This window comes from Pseudochaenichthys georgianus, unplaced genomic scaffold (genome assembly GCF_902827115.2).
Source record: "Pseudochaenichthys georgianus unplaced genomic scaffold, fPseGeo1.2 scaffold_2361_arrow_ctg1, whole genome shotgun sequence".
Classification (NCBI taxonomy): domain Eukaryota; kingdom Metazoa; phylum Chordata; class Actinopteri; order Perciformes; family Channichthyidae; genus Pseudochaenichthys; species Pseudochaenichthys georgianus.
In genome coordinates this window covers 7,989-20,196 of record NW_027262944.1, presented here as the reverse complement: position 1 = coordinate 20,196, position 12,208 = coordinate 7,989, and the positions used below count along the sequence as shown (strand labels likewise).

The 12,208-nt window shown below is 49.1% G+C and overlaps 1 protein-coding gene across 1 annotated transcript; it reads left to right on the top strand.

Annotated features, from left to right (window-relative positions):
• Positions 1–1,270: 1,270 nt before the first annotated feature.
• LOC117442038 (SCL-interrupting locus protein homolog) lies at positions 1,271–7,741 on the top strand. Its single transcript, XM_034078031.2, has 5 exons — positions 1,271–1,362; positions 2,552–2,762; positions 3,595–3,685; positions 4,400–4,629; positions 6,699–7,741. The coding sequence occupies exons 1-5, from the start codon at positions 1,275–1,277 to the stop codon at positions 7,243–7,245; spliced, it is 1,167 nt and encodes a 388-aa protein (XP_033933922.1). The 5' UTR covers positions 1,271–1,274; the 3' UTR covers positions 7,246–7,741.
• Positions 7,742–12,208: the final 4,467 nt, after the last annotated feature.

Here is a 12,208-nt window from a genome sequence, read left to right as displayed (position 1 = left end):
AGCTATCTCTTGGTGGAGGAAAACAGTTATGACATCACTTACGCGACTCTGGGACTTGTAGTCTTTCTAGTTGCGTATTTTTCATAGTCTTATATTTCAGCAGTTTTACGACAAAGTATGACTTTTTTGACACGGAAATGATTTTTTAAGATTGACAAACATCATATGTGTAACTCATGGCACAATTCAAACGGGATCGAAAGATACGTTTTCTCTCCATTGATTTCAATACATCATTTTTCTGAAATAAGGTCCCATGGGGCGAAAGTAGATGGGCGTGACTTCGCCACTCTATATCGGCAACTCTCCACCTATCAGGGGAATGAGAGGTTGCCGTGGCATGGTATCAGCATGGTATCAGCATGGTATCAGCATGGTATCAGCATGGTATCAGCATGGTATCAGCATGGTAACAGCATGGTATCAGCATGGTAACAGCATGGTAACAGCATGGTATCAGCATGGTATCAGCATGGTATCAGCATGGTATCAGCATGGTATCAGCATGGTATCAGCATGGTATCAGCATGGCAACAGCATGGCAACAGCATGGCAACAGCATGGCATCAGCATGGCAACAGCATGGTATCAGCATGGTATCAGCATGGTAACAGCATGGTATCAGCATGGCAACAGCATGGTATCAGCATGGTAACAGCATGGTAACAGCATGGTATCAGCATGGTATCAGCATGGTATCAGCATGGTATCAGCATGGTATCAGCATGGTATCAGCATGGCAACAGCATGGCAACAGCATGGTATCAGCATGGCAACAGCATGGTATCAGCATGGTATCAGCATGGTATCAGCATGGTAACATGACGCTCGTGCCACGCCCCCCTGGTCAGCTGCAGCTCACTTGCCACAGAATCAGCCCTTGTGAAGACAGTGCTGGAATAGAGCGAAATGAGGCATGGCTAAATGATATGTTTGGTATTTTGAAAAAAAAACTTCACAGACATGTCTTATAGGTATGGCCCAACGATATATGTTTAAAATATAGCATGATAGGTCCACTTTAAGGTTCAGGGTAATCAGCTGGTAAAAATGTTCAACATTTTTCAATAAATGGATGTTTTCAAAGCAAATGGATAATTTAATAATCGTGATATCAATTATTGACCCAAATAATCGAGATTATGATTCTTGCCATAATCGAGCAGCCCTACCTGACACTTATATGGCGCTTCTCTAGAAACGCCGACGCTTTGACAGAGTAACACAAAAACGAAGAAAATACGTACAGAGCTGATGTTTGTGTTCAGGTTCAGATGCTGCTGGAGTCTCAGGGGAAGCTGCAGACCCCCCACAGAGAGGAGGAGGCACCGAGGAGCACCGCCAGCATCGCTGTGGGGACAGGTGAGACACTGGGCAGGTGGGAGCTGATGCAAAGGATTGTACAAGGTGTAGACCATCTCTGAGATGTAGACAGGTGTGGAGAGATACAGGTGTGAAGAGATACAGACAGGTGTGGAGAGATACAGGTGTGGAGAGATACAGGTGTGGAGAGATACAGGTGTGAAGAGATACAGACAGGTGTGGAGAGATACAGGTGTGGAGAGATACAGACCGGTGTGGAGAGATACAGGTGTGGAGAGATACATACAGGTGTGGAGAGATACATACAGGTGTGGAGAGATACATACAGGTGTGAAGAGATACATACAGGTGTGGAGAGATACAGACAGGTGTGGAGAGATACAGACAGGTGTGGAGAGATACAGACAGGTGTGGAGAGATACAGACAGGTGTGGAGAGATACATACAGGTGTGGAGAGATACATACAGGTGTGGAGAGATAGATACAGGTGTGGAGAGATAGATACAGGTGTGGAGAGATACATACAGGTGTGGAGAGATACATACAGGTGTGGAGAGATACATACAGGTGTGGAGAGATACAGACAGGTGTGGAGAGATACAGACAGGTGTGGAGAGATACATACAGGTGTGGAGAGATAGATACAGGTGTGGAGAGATAGATACAGGTGTGGAGAGATAGATACAGGTGTGGAGAGATACATACAGGTGTGGAGAGATACATACAGGCGTGGAGAGATAGATACAGGTGTGGAGAGATAGATACAGGTGTGGAGAGATACATACAGGTGTGGAGAGATACAGACAGGTGTGGAGAGATACAGACAGGTGTGGAGAGATACAGACAGGTGTGGAGAGATAGATACAGGTGTGGAGAGATACATACAGGTGTGGAGAGATAGATACAGGTGTGGAGAGATAGATACAGGTGTGGAGAGATAGATACAGGTGTGGAGAGATACATACAGGTGTGGAGAGATACATACAGGTGTGGAGAGATAGATACAGGTGTGGAGAGATACAGCCAGGTGTGGAGAGATACAGCCAGGTGTGGAGAGATAGATACAGGTGTGGAGAGATAGATACAGGTGTGGAGAGATACAGCCAGGTGTGGAGAGATACAGGTGTGGAAAGGTGCAAACGTATTTAAAATGTTCTGAAGAGGTTCAAACATTTGCACGCAGGTGTAAAGATGATCATTCATTGATCTCTTTCTCTTGTTTCTCAGGGGCCAGTTTGTTCTGGGGGGATCCCGTCTCACCTCCCTTCCTTCATCAGGAGGCTCCTCCCCCTTCCTCACCCTCACCTCCCCCCTCCTCCTCCTCCTCCTCCTCCTGTAAACCCCCCTCACACACTTACCTGTCCGTCAGTGATCATGGAGTTGAGAGAAGTGACATCACAGGTCAGGAGGCCGCCTGTTTCCCCCCCTCGCAGCACAGGTGAGACTGTTAGCATCTGATAGCATCTGATAGCATCTGTTAGCATCTGATAGCATCTGTTAGCATCTGATAGCATCTGATAGCATCTGTTAGCATCTGATAGCATCTGATAGCATCTGTTAGCATCTGATAGCATCTGTTAGCATCTGATAGCATCGGATAGCATCTGATAAGATAAGAAGTACTTTATTGATCCCAAATTGTGAAATGTTTGCGTTGCAGCAGCATAAAAAGACAAGGCATTGCACATTAGAGAAATGAAAAGACTATAAATAAACAATCCAACATTTAAACATCTCAATAGAAATAAAATAGTATTAATGTTGAATTACACATTTACAGTAACAAAATATAAAGCAGGATGTTATATATACATAAGTACGTGAGGAATGGAATATAAAATATTATATCGTATATAAATGTACAGTGTGAGTTTAAGTCCAGGTGATTAGCTGTGTGTGTGTGTGTGTGTGTGTGTGTGTGTGTGTGTGTGTGTGTGTGTGTGTGTGTGTGTGTGTGTGTGTGTGTGTGTGTGTGTGTGTGTGTGTGTGTGTGTGTGTGTGTGTGTGTGTGTGTGTGTGTGTGTGTGTGTGTGTGTGTGTGTGTGTGTGTGTGTGTGTGTGTGTGTGTGTGTGTGTGTGTGTGTGTGTGGTGTGTGTGTGTGTGTGTGTGTGTGTGTGTGTGTGTGTGTGTGTGTGTGTGTGTGTGTGTGTGTGTGTGTGTGTGTGTACCCTGTAGCCATGTGTGTTAGCATCTGTTAGCATCATTTAGAGCCGCTGCAGGCATTGATCGGCTGTAGAGTTACATGTCTCCCCTGTTGTGTGTGGTTCAGCCTCAGCGGCCTGCAGAGCCCGGTTCTGGGGGAGAGTGTGAGCATGTACCAACCACAGGAGGAGCAGCAGCACTTCTACCAGAACCTCATGGTAACAACAACAACACGTGATGCTAGGAAACTGTAGATAATAATACCCTGCATACGTATTCAACTTATTCTTAAACTTAGGCTTTAAAGGTCTCCTGTTTCTATATTACTCCTTCACTGCTCTGTGAAGAGAGAGGATTCTCCCAGCAGATGCGCAGCTACATGCTGCCGTGATTAAACGCCACGTCATGTTCCTAACCACATCAAGGATCCTCTCTGAAACAGGATGGAGCTCAAACTCTTTCTCTCTCGTGTTAGCATGCTAATGTAAACACAGACCATATCACTTCAAGAACACGTCTCATTGTTTCTGACGGCAACGTTTCTGATTGGCCCGTGGGTTTAAAGCCCGCCCACATTTTAGTAATGTCGTCATGACGCAGCAAATCTGGATCAGCTCCGTTGTTCCCCGTTTTTAGAGAAGTGGGTACGGAGGAGAAGAGAGAGGGGGTTATTTCTGACACTTTGAGAGTCTTCTGACACACCGGGGACACACTGGAGACACACCGGGGACACATGTTGATATAAAGAAGACATCACTCCTGACCCACCGGGGACACATGGTGATGTAGAGAAGACATCAGGAAGTGACTTTTGCATGATAGGAGACCTTTAAAGTTGGATCGTGGGTCTCAATCTAGCTCTACCCGAACATATCCCCACTAATAGCTTAGTAACTTTCCAGTTCATGATTTCTTCCGCTCTGCGTCCACAGAGTCAGCTGACCAGCCGCCTGCAGGAGTCTGACGGTAAACAGGAAGTGGAGGAGTCCAGGAGGAGGAGCCTGTCAGTGGTTTCCTCCTCCTCTTCCTCCAGGCGGAGGCAGAGTGGGGACCCGGTGCTCGAGGCCACCGTGAGGCAGCTGCAGCAGCTCGGAGTGAACGTGGAGCGGGAAGATCTGAGCGAGGCCAGCAGAGTCCTTCAGAGCAGTATCGAGAGCAGCAGGTAACACATCGCCTGGTTCTGATATCTACTCATTAGTTCATCGATTGTTTTGGGTTTTCTAATATGAGGAAATGTATTTGTGCATTTTGTTTTACAAGACATGGGACTTGACATGTGTTTTGAAACTGTAGTGTTTATGTTCTCCTGATGTTTCAGGTTCATATTCGTGTGTGGTGGCCCTCGCCCTCCGTCCGAAACAAGAGCCAAGGAAAACTCAACATTCATAGATTTTGAGAATTTCAAAAAATTCTAGAAAACATTCAACATTTTGAGAAACAGTCAGAATTCTGAGAAGTTCAGAAGAAAGCTCGAGTTTTAAGATTTTTGGAAAAAATCTGTAGTTATAGATAAAATTCAGAATTTTGAGAATTTCAGAAAGAAATTAGAAATTTCAGAAAAAAGTCTGAATTTTTAGATTTTCAGAAAAAAAGTCACCATTCGGGGATCTTCCCAAAAAGTCACAGTTCCGCTTATAGATGTCGCACTTATCACAGAACTCAAGGTAAGATACCCTTATCACCAGGGGTGCACATAACTATTTTGCCCTGGTTCTCAGAGGAGCACCTGGAGATGTTGTTTGGTGCGCATCCTTAAAATGAAATAAACCGGACCTTTTGAGGGGTTCTAACGGGGAGGTGCGCTAGTGAGCACGCTCATGAACTGTTCGCCCGTGCCTCGCAGCAGGGTTACTGTGCGGAGCGCATAAAGCAGACCCTTCACGCGATAGCGAGGGGTAGAGAGGGATCATCAATCATCAGAATCGACCAAGGGGGGCCAGAGATATGGAAAGTCCACCCAAATGACCCCAGAAGTGGTTTCTTTTTGCTAAATCTCTCTAAAAAGGTCAAACTTCACTTGTTTTGCATCAGTCTTGATACAGGGTACTTATTATGTTATATTTTGGATTCCTAAAGCTTTCAGTCTACCATCCCATCATCCAAGGGTGGTTTTCACTATAAGTTTTTTTGGACGGACACTATAATTAACTTTTTTTTTTAGGGCTGTCAAGTTAATGCATTTTTTGTCCTCGGCCGTCCCGTAGTTTCAAGTTTTTAAAATACCGTCTACAAGCTGATGCTGACAGCCCCGCCCGTGGCAGACCACACTTCCACGCTCACCGGCAGGCACCGACTGGCCATCGGGAGGACCGGGAGGGTGTGTGGATGTGTGGCACGAGCGAGAGAGAGAGACCTTAGGTGTATTGCTGTTGTTAGCATCGGGTGCTAGCTAGCTGCGCTAACGGATATAAGGAGCTGTTTAAATGAAAACAGAGGAGCGACATTTCGCCACAACTGCGCCGAGCACTTGACTTGATGCAGGAAGCAGACAGCGGGACATTGGAGGAGAAGTCAGCACACTCAGCACGGATAGTGCGCGTAACATGATTGCAGCGTCCAGGCAGCTCCCGTTCGAGCATATGCCTTGAGTTGCACATAGCTCCAACGATCCATCACAGTGTCTCTCTCCACACACACACACACACACACACACACACCATGTGTATTGTTGTAGTATGAGAGAGGTTCCAGGTTGAATTGAGGCGAATATTTGTCATTGTTCAAATGATAATAAACACGCATATAAAGCATATTTGTCCACTCATATGTTGATAAGAGTGTTAAAACTTGAAAAATATCCCTCTAAGGTACATTTAGAACAGATACAAAATGTGCGATTAACTATTTTAATCGACTAACAGCCCTATTTTTTTTACTATGTTCAATCTGAATTTACTTTAAAATAAAAAAACATCTATATTGATTCTGACTTTTCTACATCCCACTCACAGGTTTATCATTACTTTGAGAACAAAGATTATTAATTTAACCCTTTTAGAAGATATGGTCCTTTGTTCTGGGAATGTCCTTTTCGAGCTTGAGACCTGAAGAACAGGCTCGGGCTCAACAGGTTAACCTATCGCGTACGATGTGTTGGAGCGCTAGCCAATAGAACTGTTCAATACAATCAAATGTATTTGTGCCTTTTGTTTTACGAGACATGTGTTTATAAATACTTTTAAAGACTTGTAACATACCCTTGTTTTCTGTGTGTGTCTCTCTCTCTCTCAGCACCCTGGCGAGCATCAACCCGGCGGCGGTTCTGTCCCGCCTCAGCGTCCCCTCGCCCTCGGCCAGCGCTCTGTTCCCCGGCCTCAGCGCTGATCTGAGTCTGGAGGCGAACGCCATCGCCCTGCGTTACCTGAGCGACTCTCAGCTCAGCAAGCTGTCTCTGGGAGGCCACGCCCCCTCATACCGAAGCCCCGCCCCCTCCACCGACGTCTCCCTGATGTCGCCTAGCAACATGTCCCTCGCCACGAGGAAGTACATGAAGCGATACGGGTTAATCGAGGAGGAAGATGGCGAGGAAGAGGAGGAAGATCGTCCTCCACTGACCGAAGCTCTGAACGTGACGCTCCACCCACAAAGTCAGCTGATCCGAGAGCTGCGGCCCAAAATGCAGCTCTTAGTGGGAGGAGCTAAACCCAACGACGACGACAAGGAGAACTGCCCCAGCAGGCGGCCATCTTTGATGAGGGCGAGCAGCCGTCAGACAGAAGGGTCGGTCGGGAACATCCTGGATCTGAGCCGCCTCCGACAGCTGCCCAAACTCTTCTGATTCTGCAACACTGGTGTTCATTAAATGGAGTGTGGACTCACAATTCCTGGAGACCGCTAAAACCCCCTGAGACGAACACCAAGACACCAGACTAAACCCCCTGAGACGAACACCAAGACTCCAGACTAAACCCCCCCTGAGACGAACACCAAGACTCCAGACTAAAACCCCCTGAGACGAACACCAAGACTCCAGACTAAACCCCCCGAGACGAACACCAAGACTCCAGACTAAACCCCCCTGAGACGAACACCAAGACTCCAGACTAAACCCCCCGAGACGAACACCAAGACTCCAGACTAAACCCCCTGAGACGAACACCAAGACACCAGACTAAAACCCCCCTGAGACGAACACCAAGACTCCAGACTAAACCCCCCGAGACGAACACCAAGACTCCAGACTAAACCCCCTGAGACGAACACCAAGACACCAGACTAAAACCCCCCTGAGACGAACACCAAGACTCCAGACTAAAACCCCCCTGAGACGAACACCAAGACTCCAGACTAAAACCCCCTGAGACGAACACCAAGACTCCAGACTAAACCCCCCTGAGACGAACACCAAGACTCCAGACTAAACCCCCTGAGACGAACACCAAGACTCCAGACTAAACCCCCTGAGACGAACACCAAGACTCCAGACTAAACCCCCCTGAGACGACACACCAAGACATCCAGACTAAACCCCCTGAGACGAACACCAAGACTCCAGACTAAACCCCCTGAGACGAACACCAAGACTCCAGACTAAACCCCCCTGAGACGAACACCAAGACTCCAGACTAAAACCCCCTGAGACGAACACCAAGACTCCAGACTAAACCCCCTGAGACGAACACCAGACTCCAGACTAAACCCCCTGAGACGAACACCAAGACTCCAGACTAAACCCCCTGAGACGAACACCAAGACTCCAGACTAAAACCCCCTGAGACGAACACCAAGACTCCAGACTAAACCCCCTGAGACCGAACACCAAGACTCCAGACTAAACCCCCTGAGACGAACACCAAGACTCCAGACTAAACCCCCTGAGACGAACACCAAGACTCCAGACTAAAACCCCCTGAGACGAACACCAAGACTCCAGACTAAACCCCCCTGAGACGAACACCAAGACTCCAGACTAAACCCCCTGAGACGAACACCAAGACTCCAGACTAAACCCCCTGAGACGAACACCAAGACTCCAGACTAAACCCCCTGAGACGAACACCAAGACACCAGACTAAACCCCCTGAGACGAACACCAGACTCCAGACTAAACCCCCTGAGACGAACACCAAGACACCAGACTAAACCCCCCTGAGACGAACACCAAGACTCCAGACTAAAACCCCTGAGACGAACACCAAGACACCAGACTAAACCCCCTGAGACGAACACCAAGACTCCAGACTAAACCCCCTGAGACGAACACCAAGACTCCAGACTAAACCCCCTGAGACGAACACCAAGACTCCAGACTAAAACCCCCCTGAGACGAACACCAAGACTCCAGACTAAACCCCCCCGAGACGAACACCAAGACTCCAGAACTAAACCCCCTGAGACGAACACCAAGACTCCAGACTAAACCCCCTGAGACGAACACCAAGACTCCAGACTAAACCCCCCGAGACGAACACCAAGACTCCAGACTAAACCCCCCGAGACGAACACCAAGACTCCAGACTAAACCCCCTGAGACTAACACCAAGACTCCAGACTAAACCCCCTGAGACGAACACCAAGACTCCAGACTAAACCCCCCCGAGACGAACACCAAGACACCAGACTAAACCCCCTGAGACGAACACCAAGACTCCAGACTAAACCCCCTGAGACGAACACCAAGACTCCAGACTAAACCCCCCCGAGACGAACACCAGACACCAGACTAAACCCCTGAGACGAACACCAAGACTCCAGACTAAAACCCCCGAGACGAACACCAAGACACCAGACTAACCCCCTGAGACGAACACCAAGACTCCAGACTAAAACCCCCCTGAGACGAACACCAAGACTCCAGACTAAACCCCCTGAGACGAACACCAAGACTCCAGACTAAACCCCCTGAGACGAACACCAAGACTCCAGACTAAACCCCCTGAGACGAACACCAAGACACCAGACTAAACCCCCTGAGACGAACACCAAGACTCCAGACTAAACCCCCCGAGACGAACACCAAGACTCCAGACTAAACCCCCTGAGACGAACACCAAGACTCCAGACTAAACCCCCTGAGACGAACACCAAGACTCCAGACTAAACCCCCCGAGACGAACACCAAGACTCCAGACTAAAACCCCCCTGAGACGAACACCAAGACTCCAGACTAAACCCCCCGAGACGAACACCAAGACTCCAGACTAAACCCCCTGAGACGAACACCAAGACTCCAGACTAAACCCCCTGAGACGAACACCAAGACTCCAGACTAAACCCCCTGAGACGAACACCAAGACTCCAGACTAAACCCCCTGAGACGAACACCAAGACACCAGACTAAACCCCCCTGAGACGAACACCAAGACTCCAGACTAAACCCCCCTGAGACGAACACCAAGACACCAGACTAAACCCCCTGAGACGAACACCAAGACTCCAGACTAAACCCCCTGAGACGAACACCAAGACACCAGACTAAACCCCCCTGAGACGAACACCAAGACTCCAGACTAAACCCCCCTGAGACGAACACCAAGACACCAGACTAAACCCCCTGAGACGAACACCAAGACTCCAGACTAAACCCCCTGAGACGAACACCAAGACTCCAGACTAAACCCCCTGAGACGAACACCAAGACACCAGACTAAACCCCCTGAGACGAACACCAAGACTCCAGACTAAACCCCCTGAGACGAACACCAAGACTCCAGACTAAACCCCCCTGAGACGAACACCAAGACTCCAGACTAAACCCCCCTGAGACGAACACCAAGACTCCAGACTAAACCCCCCTGAGACGAACACCAAGACTCCAGACTAAACCCCTGAGACGAACACCAAGACTCCAGACTAAACCCCCTGAGACGAACACCAAGACACCAGACTAAAACCCCCTGAGACGAACACCAAGACACCAGACTAAACCCCCTGAGACGAACACCAAGACACCAGACTAAACCCCCCGAGACGAACACCAAGACTCCAGACTAAACCCCCCTGAGACGAACACCAAGACTCCAGACTAAAACCCCCTGAGACGAACACCAAGACTCCAGACTAAACCCCCTGAGACGAACACCAAGACTCCAGACTAAACCCCCCGAGACGAACACCAAGACTCCAGACTAAACCCCCTGAGACGAACACCAAGACTCCAGACTAAACCCCCTGAGACGAACACCAAGACTCCAGACTAAACCCCCCGAGACGAACACCAAGACACCAGACTAAACCCCCTGAGACGAACACCAAGACTCCAGACTAAACCCCCCGAGACGAACACCAAGACTCCAGACTAAACCCCCTGAGACGAACACCAAGACACCAGACTAAAACCCCCCTGAGACGAACACCAAGACTCCAGACTAAAACCCCCTGAGACGAACACCAAGACTCCAGACTAAAACCCCCTGAGACGAACACCAAGACTCCAGACTAAACCCCCCTGAGACGAACACCAAGACTCCAGACTAAACCCCCTGAGACGAACACCAAGACTCCAGACTAAACCCCCTGAGACGAACACCAAGACTCCAGACTAAACCCCCTGAGACGAACACCAAGACACCAGACTAAACCCCCTGAGACGAACACCAAGACTCCAGACTAAACCCCCTGAGACGAACACCAAGACACCAGACTAAACCCCCCTGAGACGAACACCAAGACTCCAGACTAAAACCCCTGAGACGAACACCAAGACACCAGACTAAACCCCCTGAGACGAACACCAAGACTCCAGACTAAACCCCCCTGAGACGAACACCAAGACTCCAGACTAAACCCCCCTGAGACGAACACCAAGACTCCAGACTAAAACCCCCTGAGACGAACACCAAGACTCCAGACTAAAACCCCCTGAGACGAACACCAAGACTCCAGACTAAAACCCCCTGAGACGAACACCAAGACTCCAGACTAAACCCCCTGAGACGAACACCAAGACTCCAGACTAAAACCCCCTGAGACGAACACCAAGACTCCAGACTAAAACCCCCTGAGACGAACACCAAGACTCCAGACTAAACCCCCCTGAGACGAACACCAAGACTCCAGACTAAACCCCCTGAGACGAACACCAAGACTCCAGACTAAAACCCCCTGAGACGAACACCAAGACTCCAGACTAAACCCCCTGAGACGAACACCAAGACACCAGACTAAACCCCCTGAGACGAACACCAAGACTCCAGACTAAACCCCCTGAGACGAACACCAAGACACCAGACTAAACCCCCCTGAGACGAACACCAAGACTCCAGACTAAAACCCCTGAGACGAACACCAAGACACCAGACTAAACCCCCTGAGACGAACACCAAGACTCCAGACTAAACCCCCTGAGACGAACACCAAGACTCCAGACTAAACCCCCTGAGACGAACACCAAGACTCCAGACTAAAACCCCCCTGAGACGAACACCAAGACTCCAGACTAAACCCCCCCGAGACGAACACCAAGACTCCAGACTAAACCCCCTGAGACGAACACCAAGACTCCAGACTAAACCCCCTGAGACGAACACCAAGACTCCAGACTAAAACCCCCTGAGACGAACACCAAGACTCCAGACTAAACCCCCTGAGACGAACACCAAGACACCAGACTAAACCCCCTGAGACGAACACCAAGACTCCAGACTAAACCCCCCGAGACGAACACCAAGACTCCAGACTAAACCCCCCCGAGACGAACACCAAGACTCCAGACTAAACCCCCTGAGACGAACACCAAGACTCCAGACTAAACCCCCTGAGACGAACACCAAGACTCCAGACTAAACCCCCCGAGACGAACA